The following is an 11,501-nucleotide window of genomic DNA, read 5'->3' as shown; positions in this document are numbered from 1 at the left end:
ACAGTGTGAAACGCAGAATGGAACAACGAAAATGCACTAATTCAGGCCACTTTGTATCAAGGTGGGGTTTCTGCGCCCCTCGAGCTGCCCATGGACCAAGCGTCATCCCACAATTGTTGATCTCCCCCACCGGCATTGATGGGGTGCACCACAATGTCTGTCTGTTCAGTATCATATATTTTACATTTCCAGTCATATCCTTAATGCAACACTTATTTGATAAATTAGGAATTTTCTTTGTTTGACCCCACTTCAACGTCTGATGTCAATTCAGTATATATGATCTATAACATTTCAATAGCCTATAATAAGGGCACATATCTAGTTTAGGCGACATTAACCAGCTTGCATGACATGAAGTGTCTGTTACTGTTGTTTGAGACAGATTTAGAAATATACACCTTTTAAAACAGTTTGTCTCTCTTAAAATTGTGCTTATGAAGAACCTCAAATGGGAAGGAAAAGCATTTCTTCAAAGATCCAATTATGACCCAACCCTGTATTTACAGCATTTAACTGTCAAGGAACAATGTTTTCTTTGATCTAATTGTATTGCTCTTGTTACTTCGCATTGTAAACATGCCACGAGTGACGAGTAAATTTAGCGAATGTGTGTGTCTGTGTGTTAGAGAGAAAGAGAGTGTGTGTCACTGTCTTTGTGTCGACAGTGTGTGTGCATTCAGCAGTACAGATTAACGTTGTGTTAATATTGAACGCAAGATGGCGCCAAAGAGCACCCCTTTGAAGTAGAGGTGTCTCCGCAAGATTACTACAGATGCTGAGTTGAAACAGTTATTTATTTAACTGTGCCATAAATGGCCCTCTTCCACCCCAAAACGACATAGGCCTATTGCGCTGTCGTAATTCAGATTCCTTAGTATGGTCCTTTGTAGCTCAGTTGGTAGCGCATGGTGCTTGTAATGCTAGGGTAGTGGGTTTGAATCACAGGACAACTCATAAGTACGTTTTGGATAAAAGCGTAAGCTAAATGGCATATATTATTATATTATAGAGCAGGGAGGGATGGGCAACTTTGATGGAATCGGGGGACACAAAAAAAAAACGGAACTCGTCATGAGGGGCCGCAGCAGCTCCCCTCGTCACAGTGTGTATATATATATATATATATATATATATAGTTTAAAAGTAAATTTCCTGCAATTCTGCACATTTTGCCATGAGGTGTAAAGAAAAGTTCAGTTTTAAAACAAGTTTGCTGCAATTCTACCCATTTTGCAATAGCTGGAGGCAAATCTTTGCCGTTTTTAATATTAGAACTGATGATCAACCAATTCAACCATGCTCACTACATGTTTAGATAGCTGGCCACTAGACTAATTTACCGATCAATTTTTTGTTGTTGTTGACATGGGCTAATTGAGTGGCTGCTGATGCACAACCAAATTTACAAGTTTCACCTTGTGTTTTCTATTATTCAAAAAAAGTTCCTAAAAAAAAATGATAATAATATTTGTATTTTGTTTATTTTGGGGTGAAACTGGTCCACGTGCCTTCAAAAGAGGGGAAGAGTTGTCCATCCCTGTTATAGTGTTGTGCTGTAGTGTGAATATGAATAAGTCGATTTGGATAAAAACATCTACTAAATGGTATATATTATTATATCAGATATTATAGAGTGTAGTGCTTTTGTGTCACTGTCCCTGCTTGAGTCAATATGTATGTATTCAGTGTGAAGGGAATTTTTTAAATATTGTGTCTACTACTACATCTTATTGACATGGGGCAGACGTTGTGGAGACATTGCTCAGACGTTAAGAGAGCCCTGGGAGTCAGCTGCCCAGGGTTAAGACTGCGGGCAGACGGTGGGTCTGGGTCCAGAGGGGAAGGGGTTAGACTCAGCTGTCGTGTCAAGACTGGAGTGCGACCTCCGTCCAGGTCAGACCCACGCCAGCCTGGATCAGACAGCAGCACCACGGTGGATCCAGGGATACCCTCGCTCCATCCAAACTTAAAACAAGCCTGAACTCTGACCTCTTCAGGGTGAGAGGTCGGGTACCCGTGGGCTACAGCTGTGCGAGCGGGCGACTCACAGGCGACTTCATTTGGGCACCGATCAGAGACGAAACACACACACACATCTAGAAACACACCAGAACACTCGAATAGAACCGCAGACATAGAAAACACAATCATGCACAAAAACACCCATAGAGAAAGTAAGTGTCTCTTTAAGACAGGGGTGAGGAAAAACAGAGGCATTTATCAAAGAGCATTGTGGGAGCTGTAGATTTAGTCTGGGGCTGGGACCTACTACACTCAATACTTTCCATCGTTTTACAAGCTTGTCACAGGGAAGTAGGGATAACAGTTCATCTCCTCTCAGATACACATTAGCGTTACATACTGTTCTGATGCACATACATCCGATATACATTCTCTCCTAAGCCTCTCACATGACAGCTTCTTTAATAAAAATGACACCAACCCATTTGATTCTAAAAGTCTAATCCAAAGGGCTTTTTATTACATTCTCTCAAAACTGTGCGGCACTGTTCATTTTTCACAGTGGGGCATGTAACAATGTTTGGTCCGAGTTCAATCATTTTTTGCACGTGAACTTGTCCTGTACAACATTAATGTTGTGAAACACAGAGCGCCACAAAGCGTTTAGTCAAAGACACAAGTTATTGAGGAGAATAAAAAAAAAGTGCACCCACTGACGTCAAACAGACACAACATAACACAGACCTGAGAGGAGAGTCCGCCGGAGTCCATCCCCATCTTCTTCCACAACGTGACTTTAACGCAACATCTACAAACCACCCGCGCCAAATGAAACAGTCAGTCTCACAGTTACTCAATCTGAAATTGACCTTGTCCCGAGCTCAAGAAAATTAGCACAGACCTTTTACACAACAGTAAGGAAAAAAACAAACCTAAAGCCACTGGCCAAGGACAAAGTCATTTTAACAGTGACCCTTCCTATATACTCTAACATACACACTGTCCCTCATACTCAGTAAGCAAGGAGTGAAAAGAGACTTAAAGGGAGAGAGAAAGACATACATACAGAGGGAGATTAAGAATATACAAACATTAAACAATAGTTTCATAGCACTAACTTGAATCACCCTGCTTTGTCTATAAAAACAGGCATAGAACAGGTGCCTGGTGCATCAGACTAGCTGATTACAGTACAAATCCTTTGCTATAATACATTCATTAAGCTGAGTTAGGAAACGATACACATCTAAATTCATCAAGACATGTACAGACAACACACACATACAGGACGTACAGGTACAGTACAATACAAAGAGCTGTTTGGATTGTCATTGGTCAGGCTGGCACAGCGATCCTCTAACAGAAGGTGGTCTGGCTGGCTGGAAACTCTGTACCGCTTGGAGGGCTGTGTGTTGCAGAATATGAGCAGGTGCTAGCTAGTGTTTTTACATGTATGGTTGTGCATGTTTGTATTCTTGTGTTTGTGTGCATGTGTTTGTGGATTCAGGTGTGTGTGATTGAGTATGTTCCTGCAAGTCCTCACAAACGATCATAAGGGCTGCTTGAATCCCCCCCCCGCTTTTAATTTCTCTGCTATTGTCTCAGTTTGATGGTTTTCCTGCTTCTGTGTGCTGAAAGCTGCTGATGGGGGGGTGAAAGTGACCTCGTTTTACCCGAGGGGACATACGGAGGGATGGACGGAACGCGGGGGTTATTCTTAGCCTGAGGCGGGGGTGGCTTTGGCAAGGCATGGTGCCACACGAGGGGGCGAGAGGGCGGGGTAGATGTCAGAGTGCCCGCGTGTAGGCGGGGTGGTTAGGGCTTACCGACGCACAGGGCTGTGGGTTCCACTGAGAGACGCTGCCACTGGAAGGAAGGGAGGGGAAGGGCTTTGATGTCGCACGTCCAACTCCTAGACTGTTCTACTGGAGTTTCTGACTGGGCCTCATCTTCAGCACTGCACCTACACCCAACACAGACACCAGAAGTCCTGACTATGGACCAGCATCGGCCCTGATAGAAGTGTGTTTGTCAATGAATATGAGTGTATATGTGAGACTGTGTGTGGGTGTGTGTGTGTGTAACTGAATGTATTTATTGCATGAAATTATCAGCCCTCTCCAGCAGCAGCATCTGGCTCTTTCTTTTTCTCCTTGACCTTCACAGATGACTTTCTTGACACTTTCTCTTTCCCAGGCTCCTTCAAAGACTCTTTGCTGGTGTCCTTAAAAGTCTCCTTTCCAGATTCCTTGGAGGACTCCTTCTTTTCCTTGGAGGACTCCTTCTTTTCCTTGGACTCTTTCAAAGACTCCTTTTTTGACTCTTTCCCAGGGTCCTTGGGCTCTTTAGGCTCCTTGGTCGACTCCTTCTTTTCCTTAGAGGACTCCTTCTTTTCTTTCTTCACTTCTTTCACAGGCTCTTCTGCAGTCTCTTCCACTGTCTCCTTGACTGCTCCCTCAGCAGACACTTTCTTGTCCTTGGATTCTTTATCTGAAAAGGGCCAGACAGAGAGATAGGAGTGATTAACACGTTATTATGAACAGAACTCCCACACGTCATCAACTTGGGATTCATCTCTGATGCCTGGTTTAGAGATGTTCTGTCATTTAGTGGTGACCAATAGGCCGAGGGGAGTCAAATGCTCTCCTGTGGTGTTAGCTATGGATAACACTGTTCATAATATAGGTTAAGATTGAATTGTTAGACACTACTGCACTGTTGAAGCGAGGTTCACAAGTATTTCGCTACACCTGCAATAACATCTGCTAAATATGTGCATGTGACCAATACAATTTGATTTGATTAGCATTGTGCTCAAGCTAACAGAAACAATGTTGTTTCTGTCAGCATCGCGCCGACAGAAACAAAGATCTCTCTGGTAAGAAGAAGTGCGGGGTGTACAACTTATGATTAACGAGTCGTGGTGTGATCATAACAACATACAGGAACTCAAGTCCTTTTGTTCACCTGACCTAGAATTCCTTACAATCAAATGCCGACCACATTATCTACCAAGAGAATTCTCTTCGACTATAATCACAGTCGTGAACATCCACCCCAAACAGACACCTCGACGGCCCTGAAAGAACTTCATTGGACTCTATGTAAACTGGAAACCACATATCCTGAGGATGCATTTATTGTAGCTGGGGATTTTAACAAGGCTAATCTGAAAACAAGGCTCCCGACATTTTATCAGCATATCGATTGGGCGACCCGGGCTGGCAAAATTCTGGATCATTGTTACTCTAACTTCCGCGACGCATACAAAGACCTCCCCCGCCCTCCTTTCGGCAAATCTGACCACGACTCCATGAAGTTGCTTCCAGCCTATAGACAGAAACTAAAACAGGAAACGCCCGTGCTCAGGTCTGTTCAACGCTGGCCCGACCAATCTGATTCCACGCTTCAAGATTGCTTCGATCACGTGGACTGGGATATGTTCCGGATAGAGTCGAACAACAACATTGATGTATACGCTGATTTGGTGAGCGAGTTTATTAGCAAGTGCATCGGTGATGTTGTAACAACAGCGACTATTAAAATCTTCCCCAACCAGAAACCGTGGATTGATGGCAGCATTCGCACAAAACTGAAAGCGCAAACCACTGCTTTTAATCAGGGCAAGGTGACCGGAAATATGACCGAATACAAACATTGTAGCTATTCCCTCCGCAAGCCAATCAAACAAGCTAAGCGTCAGAATAGAGACAAAGTAGAGTTGCAATTCAACGGCTCAGACACGAGAGGAATGTGGCAGGGTCTACAGTCAATCACGGACTACAAAAAGAAAACCAGCCCGTCGTGGACCCCGATGCCTTGCTCCCAGACAAACTAAACAACTTCTTTGCTCGCTTTGAGGACAATACATTGCCACCGACACGGCCCGATACCAAAACCTGCGGACTCTCCTTCACCGCAGCCAACATGAGTAAAACATTTAAACGTGTTAACCCTCTCAAGGCTGTCGGCCCAGACGGCAGCCCTAGATGCCTTCACCCCTAGCGTCTTCAGAGCATGCGCAGACCAGCTGGCTGGAGTGTTTACGGACATATTCAATCAATCCCTATCCCAGTCTGCTGTTCCCACATGCTTCAAGAGGGCCACCATTGTTCCTGTTCCCAAGAAAGCTAAGGCAACCGAGCTAAACGACTATTACCCCGTAGCACTCACTTTCGTCATAATCATGAAGTGCTTTGAGAGACTAGTCAAGGATCATATCACCTCCACCTTACCTGACGCCCTAGACCCACTCCAATTTGCTTACCACCCCAATAGGCCCACAGACGACGCAATCACACTGCACACTGCCCTAACCCATCTGGACAAGAGGAATACCTATGTAAGAATGCTGTTCATTGACTACAGCTCAGCATTTAACAACATAGTGCACTCCAAACTTGTCATTAAGCTTGAGACCCTGGGTCTCGACCCCGCCCTGTGCAACTGGGTCCTGGACTTTCTGACGGGCCGCTCCCAGGTGGTGAGGTTAGGAAACAACATCTCCACTCCACCTCTCCTGCACTCCCTGTTCACCCATGACTGTGTGGCCATGCACGCCTCCAACTCAATAATAAAGTTTGCAGACGACACTACAGTGGTAGACTTGATTACCAACAACGATGAGACAGCCTACAGGGAGAAGTGGTGTCAGGAAAACATCCTCACACTCAACGTCAATAAAACAAAGGAGATGATCAAGGACTTCAGGAAACAGCAGAGGGAGCACCCCCCTATCCACATCGACGGGACAGTAGTGGAGAAGGTGGAAAGTTTTAAGTTCCTCGGCGTACACATCACGGACAAACTGAAATGGTCCACCCACATAGACAGCTTGGTGAAGAAGGAGCAGCAGCGCCTCTTCAACCTCAGGAGGCTGAAGAAATTTGGCTTGTCCCCGAAAACACTCACAAACTTTTATAGGTGCACAATTGAGAGCATCCTGTCGGGCTGTATCACCGCCTGGTACAACAACTGCTCCACCCATAACCGTAAGGCTCTCCAGAGGTTAGTGAGGTCTGCACAACGCATCACCGGGGGCGAACTACCTGCCCTCCAGGACACCTACACCACCTGATGTCACAGGAATGCCAAAAAGATCATGTTCACCCCGTTATCATCCAGAAGGCGAGGTCAGTACAGGTGCATCAAAGCTGGGACCGAGAGACTGAAAAACAGCTTCTATCTCAAGGCCATCAGACTGTTAAACAGCCATCACTAACAATGAGTGGCTGCTGCCAACAAACTGACTCAAATCTCTAGCCACTTTAAAAATAAAAAATTGGATGTAATAAATGTATCACTAGCCACTTTAAACAATGCCACTCTATATACTGTTTACACAACCTACAATACTCATCTCATATGTATATACTATACGGTCTCTCTATATGGTCTCTCCTTCACTGCAGCCGAGGTGAGTAAAACATTTAAACGTGTTAACCCTCGCAAGGCTGCAGGCCCAGACGGCATCCCCAGCCGCGCCCTCAGAGCATGCGCAGACCAGCTGGCTGGTGTGTTTACGGACATATTCAATCAATCCCTATACCAGTCTGCTGTTCCCACATGCTTCAAGATGGCCACCATCGTTCCTGTTCCCAAGAAAGCTAAGGTAACTGAGCTAAACGACTACCGCCCCGTAGCACTCACTTCCGTCATCATGAAGTGCTTTGAGAGACTAGTCAAGGACCATATCACCTCCACCCTACCTGACTCCCTAGACCCACTCCAATTTGCTTACCGCTCAAATAGGTCCACAGACAATGCAATCTCAACCACACTGCACACTGCCCTAACCCATCTGGACAAGAGGACTACAGCTCAGCATTCAACACCATAGTACCCTCCAAGCTCGTCATCAAGCTCGAGACTCTGGGTCTCGACCCCGCCCTGTGCAACTGGGTACTGGACTTCCTGACGGGCCGCCCCCAGGTGGTGAGGGTAGGTAACAACATCTCCTCCCCGCTGATCCACAACACTGGGGCCCCACAAGGGTGCGTTCTGAGCCCTCTCCTGTACTCCCTGTTCACCCACGACAGCGTGGCCACGCACGCCTCCAACTCAATCATCAAGTTTGCGGACAACACAACAGTGGTAGGCTTGATTACCAACAACGACGAGACGGCCTACAGGGAGGAGGTGAGTGCCCTCGGAGTGTGGTGTCAGGAAAATAACCTCACACTCAACGTCAACAAAACTAAGGAGATGATTGTGGACTTCAGGAAACAGCAGAGGGAACACCCCCCTATCCACATCGATGGAACAGTAGTGGAGAGAGTAGCAAGTTTTAAGTTCCTCGGCGAACACATCACAGACAAACTGAATTGGTCCACTCACACAGAGAGCATCGTGAAGAAGGCACAGCAGCGCCTCTTCAACCTCAGGAGGCTGAAGAAATTCGGCTTGTCACCAAAAGCACTCACAAACTTCTACAGAGGCACAACCGAGAGCATCCTGGCGGGCTGTATCACCGCCTGGTACGGCAACTGCTCCGCCCTCAACCGTAAGGCTCTCCAGAGGGTAGTGAGGTCTGCACAACGCATCATCGGGGGCAAACTACCTGCCCTCCAGGACACCTACACCACCCGATGTTACAGGAAGGCCATAAAGATCATCAAGGACATCTACCACCCGAGCCACTGCCTGTTCACCCCGCTATTAACCAGAAGGCGAGGTCAGTACAGGTGCATCAAAGCTGGGACCGAGAGACTGAAAAACAGCTTCTATCTCAAGGCCATCAGACTGTTAAACAGCCACCACTAACATTGAGGGGCTGCTGCCTACACACTGACACTGACTCAACTCCAGCCACTTTAATAATGGGAATTGATGGGAAATGTTGTAAATATATCACTAGCCACTTTAAACAATGCTACCTTATATAATGTTACTTACCCTACATTATTCATCTCATATGCATACCTATATACTGTACTCTATATCATCGACTGCATCCTTATGTAATACATGTATCACTAGCCACTTTAACTATGCCACTTTGTTTACATACTCATCTCACATGTATATACTGTACTCGATACCATCTACTGTATCTTGCCTATGCTGCTCTGTACCATCACTCATTCATATATCCTTATGTACATATTCTTTATCCCCTTACACTGTGTATAAGACAGTAGATTAGGAATTGTTAGTTAGATTACATTTACATTACATTTACTTGTTGGTTATTACTGCATTGTCGGAACTAGAAGCACAAGCATTTCGCTACACTCGCATTAACATCTGCTAACCATGTGTATGTGACAAATAAAATTTGATTTGATTTGATTTATACTCTATACCATCTACGGCATCCTGCCTATGCCGTTCGGCCATCGCTCATCCATATATTTATATGTAGATATTCTTATTCATTCCTTTACACTTGTGTGTATAAGGTAGTTGTTGTGAAATTGCTAGATTACTTGTTAGATATTACTGCATGGTCGGAACTAGAAGCACAAGCATTTCGCTACACTCGCATTAACATCTGCTAACCATGTGTATGTGACACATACAATCTGATTTGATTTGAGTTGTCAGTCCGCTCAAGTTAGCAATGTAAGATGTCAAGGTGATCCTAGATCTGCATTGTGCCGATGCTGTGGTTAGCATACCGTTACACAATGCTACTATGTACAGTGCAGCAGAGAGGACTGTGACCCTCGGTACAATTAAGTTCAGATGGCTTCCAAACCCTCCCATAGACAAATTGTATTACAACAGCACCTGTCGCATCACAACCCCCCCCCTTCCCTTCACATTGGATTGGCTCTTTGATAAGATAATTGTCTCCCAACAATGAGACATCCTTATCTCCGTGAGAAAGGAGAGTACTGTGTGTGTAGGGGGGCTGTGGTGAGTACTCTAAAAGGCTGTGTGTGTTTAGAGACTCCGGAGAGGGACTCCAATCAGCTGGGTAATCGTCTAGGGCTTACAAAGTCCTGGCTGAAGTGTGTACTGGCTCCGTCTGAAAGGTTCAGTGTGTATCGTGTGGGAGGTGAGTTCCAGTGTGTAGGCCAGGGTGCTGTATCTGATGTGCACGGTCAGGTGCAGTGTGTGACCTACACGATCCAGTGTGTAGAGCGTCATTGTTGCTAGAGCACAGTGTATCAAGGCTGAGTGTGTATCAAGGCTGTGTGTGTTAGTTGAGGGGCCATATAAACTGGCCTGTTTTTCCGCCTGCGGCCTCCGGCTCTTTTGTCTAGCCTTCCTAAATGATCCCCACAGGCAAGCCAGTGTAAAAATAACCAAATAAACCAAAATCAACACCAAAAAAAGACAGAACTGGTTAAGACTCAACAGAAAAAGCTGTTTGAAGCAGCAGCAACGTGCCAGTATAAGTGGGCCAGTTAAACAGGGAGCAGTGTCTTATTGTCCTGACTGAGAGCTGGGTTTCCATTTGGGTAACACGGAGGAGAACCGGGCACGCAGGCGTACACCCTCAGATCTTTTCCAATCATACATAAAAGAGGATGGCTGTAGTGACCTGCCCCGAGGAAAAGCTGAACTCTCTCATTCATATATAAACACAAATGCACGCAGACACAGCATAATATAAAGTTTAGGCTGATATGTATGTATTGATTATGCAAATATTCTGTGTGTGTGGGTGTTTGAGTACATACATGAAAGTTTGTCTATGTCTCTATAGATGGAGTGTGTGTGTAGCAATGGTTAATCCTGTGCTGTGTGGTAGCGACAGGGCTAATCCAGGCTGGACACTGTCTGTCTGTCACTACTCTGATTGGGAGACTCAGGTATATATATATATATAAATAGGAAAGAGAGAGAGAGAGAGAGAGAGAGAGAGAGAGAGAGAGAGAGAGAGAGAGAGAGAGAGAGAGAGAGAAGCCTCTCTGTCCACACTTCACTCCTCAGCAGCTGAAAAGACACGAACAAGTAGAGACACCAGGGGAACTGACACATCAGATCTCTGTGTGTGTGTGTGTGTATTGATAGGAGTTAGAAAGTGCGCGTGTGTGTGCTCATGCTTGAAAGAATGGGATAGTATGGGAGTGTGTTAGATAGGGAGATAATTGTGTGTGGGTGAGAGAGAAAGAGCGAAAGAAAGGAGAGAGAGAACTAGCCAAATTAAATGCATACAGTCACAAAAATCTTCCTGACAAACACCACCCCCTTTGTCAGAATCAAGCATTGATTGACAGTCAGGTTTCCTTCTACAATCAGTCCCATTGTGACAGACCCAAGTCCAAACCACATCAACACTTCAGTTGCTGCTGCTACTCCCCAGACAGAAATACATGTGCGATCACATAGCAGTAAAAGAGCTGTCAGACATTTTTCATCCAGACAACCAGAACCCTTTTGGGTTAACAGGGCCATTTTATCAGGACTTGATAAACATTTCCATCGTAAAAGATGGGGTTAAAGCATAAGAGAGTCAGGTCCTCTCCTATTTTTATTTTATCAACAAAGTAACTAAGTGGAACCTTCTAGACTAAATAGAGCATCAGTTTTATCGTGGGCCTCTCTGCAGAGGAAACATCAGCAAACAGTCCCCAGCTGTAACG

General features: G+C 45.3%; 1 protein-coding gene across 1 annotated transcript in view; it reads right to left on the bottom strand.

The window, feature by feature from the left end:
• Window positions 1-2,449: 2,449 nt before the first annotated feature.
• Window positions 2,450-11,501, bottom strand: part of LOC135520280 (protein PTHB1-like) — a 206,580-nt gene continuing 197,528 nt past the window's right edge. Inside the window, exon 22 of the mRNA XM_064945705.1 lies at window positions 2,450-4,455. Within this exon, the coding sequence (XP_064801777.1) occupies window positions 4,076-4,455 (380 nt within the window). The 3' untranslated portion in view covers window positions 2,450-4,075. The remainder of the gene's footprint in view (window positions 4,456-11,501) is intronic.

The sequence above is a fragment of the Oncorhynchus masou genome, chromosome 29 (assembly GCF_036934945.1).
Source record: "Oncorhynchus masou masou isolate Uvic2021 chromosome 29, UVic_Omas_1.1, whole genome shotgun sequence".
Lineage (NCBI taxonomy): Eukaryota > Metazoa > Chordata > Actinopteri > Salmoniformes > Salmonidae > Oncorhynchus > Oncorhynchus masou.
Note: the sequence above shows the minus strand (reverse complement) of the source record. Positions and strands in the feature narration are given on the sequence as shown.